The sequence below is a fragment of the Ochotona curzoniae genome, unplaced genomic scaffold (genome assembly GCF_017591425.1).
Source record: "Ochotona curzoniae isolate NIBS_2020 unplaced genomic scaffold, NIBS_Ocur_1.0 contig_883, whole genome shotgun sequence".
NCBI lineage: Eukaryota > Metazoa > Chordata > Mammalia > Lagomorpha > Ochotonidae > Ochotona > Ochotona curzoniae.
The window spans coordinates 25,808,613-25,826,437 of record NW_024466599.1 but is presented as its reverse complement, the minus strand read 5'-3'; the positions used below and the strand labels follow the sequence as shown (position 1 = coordinate 25,826,437).

Below are 17,825 nucleotides of genomic sequence, written 5' to 3'. Positions count from 1 at the left end.
GTTGCACTTTAAATGCTACTGTAGACCCTGCAGCAGCTGGAAGGGCTTCCACTGGCCAGTCTTGGGAAATCTGAGCATCAAAAAGAATGCTGATGGCAATGGCTATATGCTCAGATGGCATTTTGAAAACCAATCTTGGAGACTATAGCCCACTTAAAATAACAGGTGAAGATAGGAAAATTCTTCTTTATGTAAGAATACTACCTAATAAATGTGGAAGAAAAGGCAGGATTAGAAAAACGGTCATTGTGTCATTGCAGTCTGCCTGCAATGATAGACCTCCATATCCACATGTTCTGCATCTGTGAATTCAACCACCTTGCCTAGGAAATGTTTGGGGGGGTGGGGAATTGCATCTGTACCGTGCAGGCTTTCATTTTCTTGCCCTTATCCCTGGAACAATACAATTTAGCAACTATTTACTTAGCAGTTATCCTGTATTAGGCATTATAATTCAAAATAATTTAAAGTATACAGGATGTTGTGCATCGTTTCCATTCCACGCACGTGTAATAGCATTTTATACAAGGAATTCGAGCATCTGTGGATTTTGGTGTCTTCAGTGAGTCCTGCAGCCAATCACATGTCTTCTGAAGGGGTGGCTGTGCTAAAGTGATGCTTGCTGCAGCAAGGAGCAGCCGTGACGTTCATACCATCGGGTTTATTTGCTGCAGGAACAAACTTCACCCAATACAAAGACACCTTGTATTATTCACTATTACCTCTAATACAATCTAAAATGATATTATTGGTCATACAAGGTATCTTTGCCAGGAAGAGCTGTGGTGGGTTATCCAAGTAAAGCTTGGCAACACCAACAACTGGACAAGCTGACATTGTGTGTCTCTTGAATGGCCGTGGCGCTGTAACACAGTGGCTATGCCATGCTACTACATCTATGCCAGAATATTTGACCTGAACCCAAGGAAAGAGGAGCTATGTCTGAAGTCCAGACTGTGTACAGGGATTTTGTGACCAAAAAAAAAAAAAATGACTGTAATGGGAGATAGTTCCAGGCTAAGAGCTACTAAATGCGTGTGAAAAGCAGATGCAATGCACAATCTTGGTGGGATTATAAGTGGATCGAAAAAAAAAAAAAACCAGAAAGAAAAGAAAAAGAGGAAAGGAAACAAGAGGAGGAAGGAAGGAATAGAAAAGAGGAAGGAAGTGACACGAGAAAAGGAATTATTATGAAGACTACTTGAGGCTCTTTATATTAATAATAATACTTAGGAAATAACTGAACACATGTGACAAATACTTGTTTTTGACGTAAATTCTGCACCAGTGTTTATTTAGGTGTGGCGTTGGTGTTGTCATTTAGGAAATGCTTTAGTTCTCATGTGATGCGTGCTGAAATAATTCAGGTTCAAGGGGCGTGGTTCCCGTGGCTTCTTTTCCTCATGGTCCTAATGAAACTAGACAGATAATGGATAAACTGAACATCAACAGCAGCGAGTCCACATGACACAGGAGTGTGGGTCTGAATTATACTTTCCTTCTGATTTCTTTTGTAAATTCAAAAATTAAAAAATCAATGGTTGGGCTTCAAAAATTCACCAAAATTTAAAAAGTGGGAGGATGGATCATGGTGCAACAATGGTAGTTTTCACTGTGAAGTCACAGTAGTCATTAGTCCACTGACATGGAAAAGTGAAAGTAATTATTTGTTCTATGGCTGTAGAAAGGGGAAGCTGATTAAGGGGTGAAATAATTAAATTAAAATTATATTAAATAAAATTCTATTTAATTATGTTAAATAATTAAAAATTAAATACGGTTTCCTTCATTTTCCTTAAGTAAAACAATTTATTTACATAAAAAGCGAAATAATTAAATTAAAATTTTAAAATTCAAAATAAAATTGTAGTTCAGTTCTCTGAGCTTGTGCTAAAATTTATTCATCTAACAGAAATCTCAAGGGGTAATCTTCCAGAAAGGAGGCACAGTTGGTCTAGCTAAAGAACTAGTTCTGGGCCCTGCACCGTGGCCTAATTGCTAAGGTCCTCGCCTTGAATGAGCTGGGATCCCATATGGGCGCCAGTTCTAATCCCAGCAGCTCCACTTCCCATCCAGCTCCCTGCTTGTGGCCTGGGAAAGCAGTCGAGGAAGGCCCTTAGCCTTGGGACCCTGCACCCATGTGGGAGACCTGGATGAAGGCTCCTGGCTCTGGATTGGCACAGCAGCAGCTGTTGCGTTCACTTGGGGAGTGAATCATCGGAGGGAAGATCTTCCTCTCTGTCTCTCCTCCTCTCTGTATATCTGACTTTGTAATAATAAATAAATAAATCTTAAAAAAAAGAACTAGTTCTACAACCTTGATTATTAAATAGAATTCATTTCATTAAAATTTTCATTGTACTTACAGATTAGCCACAGGGTATTTAGCAATTGAAACTTTTTAATATTTCCAAATTTGTCTTGATAGTGATTTATCATGAAATTCTAACACATTGTTTCATGATCCCAATTATTAGGAGAACTAGTGCTTGAGATTCTTGTGGAGTGAGCGAGGCATAAGAAGGGGCCCCTTGGGTAGCAGGGGGTCCGCAGGGGTCAAGGTCAGCCGCGTTTGCCAGTGTGTGTAGCTGTACCTGACACGATGAAGGATTCTCTCCATCGCGGAAGGGATAAAGACTGGACGCCGTTGGAATAACTCCCTTTATAGCCAGATTGTCCAGCAACTTTCCGAACAAGTATTTTTCCTCCCGAATTATTGAGCACTCCGCTAGAAAGAGAGAGAAAGAGAAAGAGAGAGAAATGAAATCCCGTTTGGCATGGCCATCCGTCTGTTCAACCAGCCTCCAACTTTATTTAGACTTAGGCAAAGAGCAAGAAAAAGAAAAAAAAAATAGACCTTGATCACTCCTCCAGTCTCCACGAACGGTGCCTCCGCTGCACTTGGCCTGGCATCTGACCTCGCAAGTCACGTGCTCTCTCTCTTCTAGCAAAAACGGATTGCGCTGTTGCTGGGGGATGTCTCTTTAATACTCTGCCTCAAATGATTTTGTCTTTCCCTGCTTCCTCTTCCCCAGTGGCTCTTTTTAAAAAAAAATATGTATTTGATTTATTATTATTTATTTTTTATTGGAAAGTCAGATATATAGAGAAGAGGAGAGACAGACAGGAAAATCTTCCAACTGTCAGTTTGCTCCCCAAGTGGCTGCAGCAGCCAGTGCTGCACTGATCTGAAGCCAGGAGCCTGGAGCTTCTTCCGGGTCTCCCTCACGGGTGCAGGGTCCCAAGGCTTTGGGCCGTCCTCCACTGCTTTCCCAGGCCACAAGCAGGGAGCTGGATGGGAAGCAGGGCCACCGGGATACAAATCAGCATTCATGTGGTATCCCAGTGCATGTAAGGCAAAGACTTTTGCTGCTAGGCTATTGCACTGGGCCCCCTGTGAAACCTCTTTCCTTGTATTTTCCAGTTTGGTTCTGTGACGTCACAGAATTTATGCTGCTATTTCATTGGGTGCTATGAAATTATGAAAAGTAACTTTTTTTTGGTAGAGAAAGTGTACAGATAAATGCATCAAAAACAAAACCCCAAAGACTGGAAACTGTTTTTTTAATTTCTGGGCTTTTTCCAATTTTTCGGTCCTGATGGGGAAGGGACTGACAGGTCCCTGTCTTCCCTTCTGTATTAGACACATTTTCCCACTTGGGTCCCACACAGCACTTTCTTATTCCTTGCCCCAGAGCCTGATGTGGCTCCCTTGAAGATTTCTAATTTATGGCACCATGGGATTGAAAAGAAAATGTCTGATGTTTCCATCAACGCCCCTCCTGCCCTCCTCCTCCTCCGCGGTGAGTCAGCGAGTCACAGCGTTCAACTCCTGTGGCCCAGAGCACAGCCAATGATAACACAGGGAGAGCCCTCCTTGAGCTGGGGACACTTGTCATGTGTGCTCTCCCTCTGGGCCATTACACACACACACACACCACACACACACACACACACACACACACACACACACACACACACACACACACACACACACACACCACACACATACGATACATACCACACACACACACCACTCACACACACCACACACACACACACACACACACACACACACGATACATACCACACACACACACCACTCACACATACGATACATACCACACACACACACCACACACACGCACACACACACACACCATATACACTACACACACCATACACACACAGCATACCACACCACACACACACCATATACACAGCATACCACACACCACACACACCATACATACCACACACACCACACACACACCATACACACACACACACCATACACACACACCATACACACACACCACACAGATACCACACACACACCATACACACACACCACACACACCATACATACCACACACACCACACACACACACCATACACACACACACACCATACACACACACACACCATACACACACACCACACAGATACCACACACACACACAGACACCACACACACACCATACACACACACATCACACACACACATACATACCATACAGACACCATACACACACACGATACATACCACACACACACCATATACACATACACACACCACTCAAACACATACACACACCATACACGTACACACACATCACACACATCACACACACATCACTCACACACACATACACACGATACACACACATACACATACCACACACACCACACATACATGCATACCACACACACCACACATACACGACTCACACATACACACACACCACTCACACACACGCACACATACCATACCCCCAGCCCACACACATATACACACACACCACACACACATACCACACACACATACACACACATACACACACTCACACACACATCCCACACACGCATGCGCTGAGAGAATCCTCATTGCCAAAGGGTTTCAAACCTATGTCTAACCTTGCTTTTGCGTAGGGTTACTTCTCAGAGTTGAGGAGCTCAGGCGCCTCTCCATCCATTGAAGCCAACTCCCCATTACTCCCTCAAGTCTTTGTTGTTGTTGTTAAATTTTTAGTTTGAATTTTTGAATCCTGTGGTACAATTTTGTGTAGACTGGGATTCCCCTCCCCACCCACCGACAGATTTTCCCCATGTTGCTATGATAGGATAGTCCTTCATAAGGAGTTCTAATTCAATCAGCATGTTATTTAAGGGAGCCCCGACATTGCTGCTAGAGACAACATCAGACAGGCCAGCATCTCATTGTCCACACATTTCCAGCAATTTCACTGGGAGTCCATTTTTGATTTGGAAGTAGGGATGCATATTGCATTGTATCCCCATATCTGGATAACTCCCTCAAGTCTTTTTTTTTTCTTTTTTGACAATCTTTACATAGTTAATTAGGGTAAAAAGGTTCAAGGGCTACAGGAAAGTGGGTAAGACCATTATTTTTTCCATATTGTTTCCTTCATGTTTAAAGTGGGGTATTAAGGGAGAAGTCCCACCCAATTTCCCAGCCTCCTCAGGACCCGGATGTAGGGTATGCTCCAAGGTTCTTGCTCAAGTGGTTTTGATATTTCAACAGTTATGAATCGCTGCTAATCTTGCCACTCCAAGCACTATTAGGTCCTTGAAGAATCCACTGATTGACATAGTCCATCATAGAGTCTCTGTTTGCCCTGTATTTCACTGCCAAGATATAGCTGAGATGGTTGATCGACCCGTTCTGTCTTCTCTCTTTTCTTGGTTAGGGTTCTGAGTCCAGCATTTTGATTGGGGAAATCTCCAAAGAAACTTTGTCTGAGGTGTTTTCAAACCAGATTCTTGTACGTGCTAAACTCCCTCAAGTCTTAACACCCTCTCTTCTCTCTGGTAACTTTGTTTCTCTCGACAGCCATCAGGCTGGTCTCACTCCCCTGGACAAAGTACAGCATTCCCACGGACATGCACCTATTGCATGGTTCTCTCCCTTGGGAGAACCTGGCTCCCATGGGTGCCTGACTATGCCTGTGCAACTTTGCAGCTGGAGCTGTTTCCTATACTTCTCTCCCTACCCTCAGCGTCTCTCCCTGTCGAGATTCTGACTCTAGCAAGCACACCCACCCCTCTCAGAATCTTGTTCTTACAGTTTCAATTCTGGCTTTGTTCTGTCATGTTCTATTTTCTAAAAATTTCTGCAGGCAACTTTATTTCTTAGTTAAAATAGAGAATCAACCTATCTATCTTTCTTTCTTTTTTATTTTCTTTTCTCCTTCCTTCCTTTCCTTCCTTCCCTTCCTTCCCTTCCATGCCCCAGTCATTTTTTTACTCCCTTTGGTATGCAGGTCCCACTTGTACCAGCCTGTAGGGCACGATGCTTGAGCTACCAGGAATGTGTGAGCTGTTGACACTGATACCTTGAAATCAACCATGCGGGGATGTTTATACCACAGACATTGGCAACCTAGGCACCATGCCCCCTTGTAGAGCTGGTTATTTAACAATTAGCACCGCTAGTTCACATTCTAATGATTACAACAAAAACATGACCCTGTGTTCTTCTTGTAATTCTTTCTTGTAGGAAACTGGAAAGAACTTTTATCCCTTTCTTTCCCCCCAGAAAAAGTACTGCACCCTTAGGTTCGGCTGCATTATCCCATGAAGTGCATTTTGAGGATGAATGCATTTGCATCCCAGCTGCCATTGAAGAGTCAGAGCCACACAGAGGGAGGGAAGGGCCCCCAGCCCTGAGCGCTTCCTGGCTGTTTATAGGGAAGGGGACCCTGGGGGAGACACTCAGGCTGACCTGGGCTGATGATCCTGGATGAAGCTTATGCCTGACTGAAAATCAGACACTGAGCCAGGTCTGTGCTAAACTAGTGTGTTCTCATGAGAGTGCCTAAGGGGGCAGAGGGAAGCTCCAGCCTGCTGTGGGCTGACCTGGCAAACATGGCTGTCTCCAGACCAGGCAGAGTCCACCACGGCGGGAGATACCGCAGAAGTGCCTCAAAGGGGCTATGACTCCATTTATGAGGCAGGCCGGAGCTCAGGACCACTGCGGATTTCTGGAATTTGCATGAACATGGCCTCATTTGTATCCTCACTCAGATTCAGGCCATTCGCAAATGCACGTACTCTCTGAAAGTGGAAAACCAGAACCACTTTTTTGGCATTCTCCAGATGCCTGGAGTGGGTGTCTATCTCCTCCCTGGCCCCAGCACCTGGGGACCGGTATAAACAGGGCCTAGGAGATTGGATAGTCCCCCAACAGAGCTGGTGCTGAATGGCCAGGGCTCAGAGGGCAGTGGTCAGCAGGAGGCATGCTCCACAGTAAGATGGCCTCTTCATTGCTCCAACTCAGAGAAACCTCTCTCCTCTCCCAGCGTTTGAAAAAACAAGGGTTAGGATAGGACTGAGCCCAAACAGGATGCCTCTGACATGTTTGTTATCCCTTTGGCTGGAAGGAATAGAGGAAATTGCTTGTAATAAGACATCTGAGCTTGATACTGTATATGAATATTAAATCCTTTAATTCAAATTAATCCAAAGCTCTAAACCAAAATATGTTCTCTCTGGTCTCTCAGATCTGGTAGTGGGGAATTCTGGCAGGACAGCGAGTGTAGATCCCCAATGCACTTTTAACTCAAGTTCTTCTCTTAAATTCTGTCTTCTGAAAACAAGCTTTGTGAAAAGCAAGGCTGATCACATCCAAAATTCCTATCTGTTTTCCCTTAAGACTTCTAATCTTCCTCCTCCCGGAAAGAGACCCTTCTGTCCAAACAGTTCCTCTAACTCTATTAGTCACTAGCTCAGGAAACCACAATGGCACTCAGTTGCTCAAGCCCCCAATCTTGTTTACTGACATATTGCAGCTCGTGTTCTCTGCCCCTCCACTCTCAGCTAGATTCTTCACACCAACTTTCTATGCTCCATCCTACTGTCTTCCCAGAGCCCCTACCCTGCCCGGGCCCTCCTCATCTTCTCCCAAAGGTACATTTGCCCATCAGAAAGCCTTTCCCAGCTCTGGCATCTACAATCTAAGCTGGAAGTGAGGGTCATGAATTTGAATCCTCCCTATGCAATTAACTAGCAATGTGATTTACTTTCTTACACATCAGTTCCTCTTCTAGCAAATGGGGATGCCTTTAACGATTGAGACAGTGTTAGAGGGAGAGAATCAATGTAACGAATCAGCTGCCATTTAAAAATATCTTCACCCTATTTTGTTAGAGAGAAAGCTTTCATCTGTTGTTTCATTCCTTAAATGCCTGCAACAGCCAGGGCTGGGTCAGGCCAAAGCACAGTACGCAACCTGGGTCTCCTGTGTGGGTGGCAGGTCTGTTAGTACTTGAACCATCTTTGCTGCTCTCACAGTGTTTATCAGCATGAATCTAGAGTTTGGAAGGAGCTCGGAATTGCACCCACGCACTCCAGTGGGATGCAGACATCCCAAGGAGCATCTTAACCACTGTACTAGATGCTTGCCATAACTGCTGATCATTTTGATCATCCTGTTTTTGGTGAGGTCAGATTCGCTGTTATAGCTCTGTTCTTCCTAGGAAGCCTGGAAGGCAGAAGTTAGGAGGACAGATGGTCCAGTCAGCTGCACTTGAGCTGGAGTCCCTGCTCAGGGTATCCAGAGGCTATTCATCCTGTTTTTATTGAGATGAACACAATGGGGCTGGCATTGTAGCACAACAGGTTAAATCACCACTTGTGACATCTAGCATCCCATTTCGGACTGTTGGTTCAAATCTCAGCTGTTCTATTTCTCATCCAGTTTCCTGCTAATGTGCCTGGGAAAGTAGTGGAAGATGACCCAAGTTCTTGGGCCTCTACTATCTAAATGGGAGACCAGAATAGGGTTTCTGGCTCCTGGCTTCAGCTTGACCCAGATCTGGCTGTTGTGGCCGTTTAAAAAGTAAACCAATAGATATAAAACCTGCCTCTCTGTGTTCCCCTCTTGCTCTTTTACCATGCCTTTCCACTAGATAATCTCAAAAATACATGTACATAACAGTAGTAGATATAGCATAGAGGACTTTTGAGGATTAAGTAAGATAGCAGTGTGGTAGAAGCCAAGTGCTTTGCGTATACACAGCAGCCTTATTAGCAATGCTATTAAGTAAATATGCATTTCTTGATGTTTTTACCACAAACATAGACCAAATACGTCTTACAATTTTGTGAAGGTTACTTTTGCCTCTCCTCATTTAGGCAGTGACTAAATCCAAAGCACACCACAGCTCCTGCTCTCCTTCCAGGATCCCAGACCAGCCACTGGCCAGGTGATGCCACCTGTCACCCCTCCTTCTCATCTTTCCTTTGTCTCCAGGCCATCATGGCTGTGAGACATGGTCCTTCCTCCGACCCCACAGCCTTTCTTGGCCACATCCCGACTGTTTCCTCGCTCGGCTTTGCATCATTAATCACTTTGGTTTCCTCATAGTGAACACAGAAGAGGAAAATTCTGTTTCCCTTCCTATTACAATGTAATGAGAAGTCTTTCATCCTTTCTCATGCACAGCTTCTGGCCCCCCCATGGGGTGGGATTGTGCAATACAGTGCAACCTGCTTAGTTAAATTTGTATGGTTTTGCTCACTAAACAGAGACTCTGCATGGGCTGCTCCCTGCCAGCACCTTGATTGCAAGTTATTAAGCAGCTCAGAGCTACCCACCTGTGCACTGCTGCCCCACACACGCTGGAGTAGGATGCATAGATGTCAGTGCCATAAACGTGGTATTTGGGGTCTTGGCAGCCAGCTGGGCATTTCACAATGAACTCAGGATTGATTATCTTGCCAGCTTTGACATCACAGTTGATCTGAGGCACAGCTGGGAATATAAGATAAGATCAAAATTACACCTTGCCATACCAGCTTCTATATGAAGTGACTCCATTAGGTCATGACTGGATTGTCCATTTACTTAATCTGTAAAAGGCAGAGCTCGAGCTGACCCCACATCTTGCCCACATAATGAAAGCCGAGCACTAATGAGGACGTTCCTCAGACCAAATGAACAGTAGTAGCCAGCCATGGCATTTAACCTGCTGAGAGCAAAAACAAAAGGCTAATTCCTGTGCTCTTGCAGACGGTCAGTTAATTGGAGAAGTGAATTCTGGGAAATGAACTGCCCCCGGGGACTAGCAGGAGAGGACTGGCTGTTCCGGTGCTCTGGTATTGGTCCAGGGAAAAAAGAGAGAACTCAGACAACTTGTGGGAGGAAGGAAAGGTGTTCCAGAAAGGGCGAGCAAGGGGACTGTGGGTGTAGAGAGGTTGGCCCCTGGGCTGGTGGGAGGGAGTGAATTGACAAGAGCAGGAACAGGAGGCAGGAGGGTGTGTATGCTGGGTTGGGCAGGATGTGGGGTACAATGCAGAGACTTTAGACACAAGGATGTAGGGTGAAAGATCTTTTGGTCCGAGGGGATCCCCTAGGGCCAGATATGGGGTCTCTCTGGGGAGTGAGCTTTTCTCTCCTGCCCCAGTGCTGGTGGAAAGCTGCGCAGGCAGGGGCCGTGTATTCACTGTGGCCTCCCTCACTCTGGGCTTCATCCACACTGCACAGGATGGCTCTTCTGCAACTGAGCTTTGCCTGGGATGAGGTGGAGCAGGTGCCCTGGTGATGGCATCCAAGTGGGGTAGTGCTGCAGCATCCCTTCCAAGATTTTCCTTCAAAAACTCCCAAGTGAAGAGGTCTCTTTGACAACACTCTCCTGGTGCCCTGCAAGTTGGTAGTGTGTTCAGAGCTGGGCTCCATTCTCCAGAAAGCTCTCCGAAACATGAACAGTCCAAAGAATGGGCAAGGAGGTGCCTCTTGGAATATCTGGGTCCCCTGTTGGAGTGCTTGGGTTTGCTCCTGATTCCAGCTCCCTGTTAATACGCACTCAGAGCACACTAACTTGGTTCCAACTACCTGCATGGGAGACCTGAATCAATTTTCTGGCTCTGGGATTCTGCCTGGCCCAGCTCTGGTCCTGATGAGTAATCAAAACACATAAATACATGAAGAAAAAGAGAGAGCAAGAGAGAGAGAGAGAAAGAGACAGAGCGAGAGAGAGAGCGAGCGAGCAGGGGCTCCAGAGGAGTCTGGGGACCACCAATTTGGGTTGGCAGAAATGGGTCACTTGGCCATAAGAGGTAAGACTCTGGAGGCAAATGATGGCTGAATTTCTAAGCAGGACTGCTGCGTGCTGTGACCCTGGAGGGCTGACCTAGAACTTCAAAGGTTTAAACTTTCTATAGAAGTGAATTTTGCCAAGAGGAACTTTCTAGGAATTGCAGTTGCCCTTAAAGGAATGGGCTGCCTTGTGAAGCCGTGAATGACTGCTGGTGGAAGTGTACATGAGAGGGGATTTCTACGTGGGGGAGGGAGGTGGAAATAAAACCCCATCCCGTGCTAAGAGTCTGTGATTACACGCCTGGATCCAGGAGCCCTGCCAGGCCACCCACCCTCTAACTCAGTTACCGAGATGGCCTCGAAGTTGCTAATAGCTTCCAGCTGTATCCAAAAATCACATTCTTTTTTTTTTTTTTTTTTAACCCTGAAGTACCTGGGCTGAACAGAGCTGTATTTCACTCAGGCAGAGGAAACTGAAGACTCGGGCTCTTAAACACTTTTTCAGACCCTCTTTGCCCCTCAGGACTGGACCGGTGTGGGGCTCCTCCTGGGAGCCGTGGGGCTGAGTCTGATCACAGGTTTTTGGCAAATTGTGGTCTACGTGAAGAAGTGGAAGTACTGTGCTTAAAACAGCTTTGCGGTTTCATTCTCCCCAGCCGAAGGTTGCCTCGTCCCCAAGGCCATTGTTACTTGGTCTTTCATTCTTGTGAACTCTGATAGGCAAGGCTGTGTGCGCTGTTTCTAGTCTCAGTAGTTCTTTATAGCCTTCATTTTTGGCTCTCAAGGTAGTTAATTGCTTGAGCCTTGGGAGTAAATGAATGGGCTGAATTGGCCTGCCTTCTACAGTTCCCTCCCCCACTGCCAAATGTGTCACCTCCCTTAGAGGTACAGAGAGGCGTCTTTGTGGTTTTCAGTTCTTCAAACTGGGAGGTGACAGGCTCTATGAGCTGGGATTACATCTTGATGTGACTTTAGCACTTTGAGATTTTGGATTTCCTGAAAGGCCAATAAAATCTTTGGAGTTGAATGAAAGGCCATCTCTGGAAGATTACTGCATGAATAAACTTCAGGATGCACACAGGACAAGCAGGAGGTTTTCAATGAATTGTTGGTTTAAATGACAAGAGAAAATATCACATGGTAGTAATTCGTTTCCTGTTCACCAATCCCCTCCCCTCTTGTGGAATGGGTGTTTGTTTGTTTGTTTTCTTTTTGTAGTATTGACTTTTTTTTTAAATAAAGGCCTGAAAAACACTTAAAGTAAGATCTATTTTATCTGTACCCTACTGGGTTGGCACAATTGATGGATTAAGTCGTTAATTTGTCCCATGGGTGTGTGTGTGTGAAATCAGGCACAATTGCTCACGCACTTTGGGAAAACGAGGAGCAACTGGAAAGCGTGGCTAAAGGTCAGTTATTTGTTAGGTTTTTACAGAAAATTCAACTGCAGAGTGGGAACTAATTAAATTTTGCAAAGTAATTACACCAAGCACTGGGAAATGCAATGTCTACATCCAGGCAGCATGGAGCCTATTGCACCTCTCTGGCAGCTCTTCTTTAAGTATAGGGAAACCACAGCTTCTTCACAGCATTCATCCAGGTATGGCTGAAGTAGTCTGTTTTCCTGAAACCATTGAGAAATCTTCTTCTGTCTACTTAAAGCCCAAAGAACTTCCCCTGAGCATCTTGGAATATTCATTGCTTACCGCTTAGGTTTTCCTTTTGTCTTGTGGTTTCGATTCATCTTCCTATCTCCATCCCTCATGGGGAGGATAAGTAAAGCTGAGGCAGCTCAAGAAGCATCATTCTTTGTGGTGAAAGGAGACAGCGGGCACATGCCCAGGTACACAGGAGAAGGCAGGCCTCCCTGCGGTGACCTCAGGTGGAGCCCACCTGTAATCCTAGCAACTTTATTCCCAGAAGTCTTTGGGAGAAACAAGATCAATGTCTTGTCCATTCCTTAGAGAGCAGTAACTTTGGCAGTGAAGGAAAGCTTGACTTGAAGTCCTGGAGAGCTGGGGAAACCCAGATGTGTTTGCATGAACTCTTTGTGTAGAAAACTAGGCATTGCAGTGTGTTCTGCCACTGCCCTGGAGCCCTCCCCTGCTCCTGTGTGGGACTCTGCAGGGCTCCATTGCCTTCTCTTGGTTGACTTCATGTCAGAGCTCACACTAGCACAGCCTCACGTTCGGCTAGTTTTTTTTCCCCAGAGGTTCATGGAACCAATATCAGGGAAAAGAGAATCAACTGATGCTGGCCCTGGAAGAGTCCCTCTCAATGCAGGTCAGCAACGTTTCTGTGTTGGTTGAATGGCTGTCCCAGGGTTCACTGGCAAAAGGTCTCATCTCACAACACAAAACTGTACTGTTACTATTTTTTAGTGAGTTGCTATTTTAATGCCAAGTTGCAATCTTAGAAGCAGAACTGCAAATGTTCAAAGAAGGGCTTGGTTCCCCTGGTTGGGTTGTTGGAAGGTGTGTGTGTGTAACATATGATATGCCAATTATGTATCTAACCAAATCAAACTCTGTAGTCCTCATTTTGCCGTTCATCTGGGATTCAGCAATCCCAGGTAAACAGCCTTGATTCTGGAAAACAAATTTCTTTATAAATTAGATTGACCCCTTTGTAAGTTTGCCATGTGGTTATTATTGAAGGATTTTTATCATGCATATTTTATTGAAGATTTTTTATGAATGCACTTATGAATGGAAGATTTGATACTAACTTAATTTTGTTGGACTTTGGTATTCAGTGAAAGTCTTAAATTTAAGAGAGTAATACAAAAAAATCACTTAATAAAATTTTTTAAAATGACCATGTATTTGAATATAAATGTGTCCTTCTCGGTCCAGACATTCAATGGACAGGTCATGGTAACTCTTTCTTTATAGTGATTTTTTTTTTTTTTTTTTTACAAATCATTTACTTCACTTTTGCTTAACTAGCCTCTGGTCACATTGAAGGTTTGTTTAAAAACCATAAATACCTTATTTTGGCTTAACAGAAAATTTTAAAATTCTTAAGGCTTTTTCCTAGTGCTTGCTGCAGAACTTCTGGGCCTATCAATGCAGTCCCTGGTACTTTCTAAATGCTTGTAGTCTTGTACCCTTGGCTTACATAATTTCTCATATGTGGAAGCAATTTCATCTAAGTTTTACTACTATTTAAAGGTCTAGTTCCACACACATTCAGCAATCAGAATATAAACTTCAAGAGACCAGGGATACCTGTCTGTTTTGCTCCCTGTTGTTTGTTATAATGTCTACTCCATGAATGGGTAGATTAACCCAATCCACTGGAAATCCCTGCTAGTTTTATTTCTAAATCTGTCATTTCCCTGTACATCTTTCTTGGTTTAAGTCACAAACATTTCCAGTCTATATTAACAGGTACCTTTCTGTCTTGATTTCTTCCTTCTATACTTTACATCCCCTAGTCTTTCTTTGGCTCCAGTTGTTTCTCCATTGAGAAGCTAGTGTGATACTTCGACAAACAGAATCAGATTTTGTTATTCTACTTAGTATCACTTACTGAATTCCTAGTGCTCTTGGAATATATATATTTAAAAAGTCCAGGCTCCTTAAGAGGGTCTACAAGACTTTAAAGGATTTGTCCTCATACTACTGTTCAATTTCATATGACTGTTTCATGGATAATGGTACGATGTAGCAAGCAAAGGCTTAGAAGAAGGAGCTAGGCAAAAGGAAGAGTGAGGGCAAAACTTTGAGGTGAAAATGGAGTTGACCGTTGGAAGAACATAAAGGAGGCCAGTGAGGGGAAGGGAGGCACATGGTGAGCTCTGTGATGTTGACAGGGGTCACATCAGTAAGAGTCTAGAATTCAGAGTCCCCTCAGATTAACATAGCAGCAGTTGCGTTCACCAGGACTCTGCAGGACTGCAGATATTCTAGACGGGAGAAATGTCTTGACAAGCCATGAGGTGACTCCTTCTGTTGATCCTTGACGATCTATAGTGAAGGGTCCTAAAGATGACAAAATGTCACATGAGGGGAATTGCTTACAGGGGCCAATCAAGGAGCTGAGTTAGGAGGTATGACAGGACAGCAGGGCCATGACAACATGGGGTGACGAGGTAGAGAAAGTTGTGGGAAAGGAAAGGTCAGATTCTTCAAAATCACTGGGAGGCATTTGGACATTTTGATGGTATAGGTTTGGGTTTTGTACATGTTTAATGTCTGAGAAACCCTGGGGACCAGACTGATGACGGATGGCATTGGATTATGGAGTCATTGTGTTGGCCAGTGGTGAGGCTGGGTTTGAATCTCTGTGTGTCTGAATCCGATGCTGAATCATACATAAACCTAAGCCAGAGCTTGTAATGAAAATGTGTAGGTTTGTGAGGGAGGGCACTGAAATAAATATTTGCCTTTATGGTTGATAAAAGATTTGAAAAGAATATGTACAAGCAACAGTTGGAGAAAAACAAAGGATAAGCAATGGAATTATTTCCTAAAGACAATTCTAGTAAAAGTAGCTGGTCTCAACAAGTAACTTGAAGCTCAAGTGTGAAACACTTAAAAAAGTGTGTAAAGATTGGTTCTCCTGATCTATGTTTTGCGAGTTTTAAGAGAAGGCCTTAATCCACCATGGAAGAACAGGGATGTAATAGTGATTGAATGCTGGAAGGTAATTCGCTCTCCAACTCGATGATAACACAGCTTTTGGGCAGCCACAGAAATTTGTATCTCTTAAACATATTTTAGTTTACCTAGGTCCTTAATACATGTTCTTTCATTTGCTCTTTAAAACTCTAAAAGATAATCTGGCCCTGTTTTCCAGAGAGGTTGATTTGCTCAAGCTCAATTAAGTGGCAGACTCACAACTTGAATTCAGGCCTTTTGGCTATAAATCTAGAGTGTTGCCAGCTCCACCTCCTTGTCTGTGTAGTGAAAGAGAATGAGTTAAATGTTTGCGTCTCTAATCTAATGGGACTTTTTTTTTTTTTGGAAGTAACTATCATTGAAATATGATTTGTCTCCTTGATCTCATGTGGGAGTTCAAACCAAAGTCCTAAAGTAATGTTACTAAGAGGATGGAAATGTAATCAGACTCTGGGTTTAAAGGTGGGGCCTTTGGGAAGTGATTAAATCAGATTAGGTCACTAGGGTGGAGCCCCCATGATTGAATTCTGGGGCTTTTATAAGGGGAAGAGACCACACAGACACAGCAACACATGTGCCCTCCTGCTGTGATGTGATGTAGTTCAGGGGAACATTTGTTAAAGCCTGGGCTACACTGTTGGCACTTTGAATCCTAGAACCATGAGCTAAAATAAACCTCTTTTTCTTCTTTATAAGTAATATTCATCTGTCTCAGGTATTTTATTATAGTGATGAAGAGCTAACCAACGTGATTGCTGACAGTCAATAGTGGGTGAGTGTGGAATATACCTGTCAGATAGTGTGTGTGTGTGTGTGTGTGTGTGTGTGTGTGTGTGTGTGTGTGTGCATGTCTGTTTATCCCAAACCCATACAAGAGTACTCTTCTGATACAATTTTTCCTGTATTTTTCTCTGTTATTTCTGCAAATTGCCACTCACAAGAGTCAATGGGACTTCTTTGTCATCTATGCTTAAGAAGGAAGGTTAGAAAGTTAATCTGCTTCCTTTTCCATGATCTGAGAAAGGGTGTGGGTACCAGTCTGTGTGAACGCAGTGGCCCTGGTTCCAGGTGTTTGAGAAGTGAGCAAACACTGGGTAATACTTACAAGTTGCCACACTGAGCTAACCCAAGAAGCTGTGTACATGTTAGAGGAAATCCTACAACCACTGAGCTATGTTTCTTGTCATCAAGCTCCATAACTAACCAACTCCCAAAATTATGACTTCCTCATGCCTGATGCAATGCATCCTGGAATTATCCATCCTTTCAAGGTTGATTGCAAACATTTTTCCATGAGTTACAGGGTATTAAGGTTAAGTTATTGAAGAGAAATAAGGGAATTACAAGGTTGTACATTTCACCCCAAGGTAGGTCTATTTCAGCAGACTCTGATATAATGGAAATGTTTCAGAATATGACTTCACCGCCTATGGAAAATGTCTCCTCATTTGTTTTTGCTGATTGTTGTCTTCATCATGTACATTTGCTATTAAAACTCCCAGGAGTCCTCAGCCTCCAAGAAATGGTGAGAAGGAAAAAAAGCATCTCAGATTGGCATCGCTGGGTGGATTCTAACCTGTTTCCAGCTGCATGACCCATTACTGACCAACACTTAGCCCAACCATACCACCCACTGCTTCTGGCATCCTCCTCTTGTTTCCTGAGACACTGGACTCGGGCCACCTGGAAACCTTCCCACTTACCTTTGCCTATAAAATTCAACTTACTTTTCATGCTATTGTCTTGAATGTCCTCCTGTGTAGCTAATCTATGTTAGATTCCTTGTTTTTTCTCATATAGCATTTACCACATTTTCCTTAATTTTATAGTGGTTTTTCCTGGTGTTCATTTGTCCAGCTATCCAATAATTACCCAATGAGCACTAATTATATCTTCATGGTGCTTTCAGTCTTAGCAAACTATAAAACAATATGTGGTTGGTACTCGATGGAGTACTGGAGAAATCTAATTTTGTGTGTGTTGGGGGAAGTGGCTGGGTGTATAAAGGTTGCCCTTTGTCCTGTTTACTTTGTCTCATACAATATACAATGCTTACTGAAGTCAGAGACATTGTGGGACAGGCAGCCAGCAATATTGTGTGGAGCCAGCCATTATGGCTTCCATCTGTTTGATGCTGTCTT

General features: G+C 43.9%; 1 protein-coding gene across 1 annotated transcript in view; it reads right to left on the bottom strand.

The window, feature by feature from the left end:
* Positions 1–17,825, bottom strand: part of VIT (vitrin) — a 104,124-nt gene that overhangs the window by 52,938 nt on the left and 33,361 nt on the right. Inside the window, exons 4-5 of the mRNA XM_040993068.1 lie at positions 9,619–9,775; positions 2,595–2,728 (exon numbers count right to left, since the gene is read on the bottom strand). Coding sequence (XP_040849002.1) covers positions 2,595–2,728; positions 9,619–9,775 — 291 coding nt within the window. The remainder of the gene's footprint in view (positions 1–2,594; positions 2,729–9,618; positions 9,776–17,825) is intronic.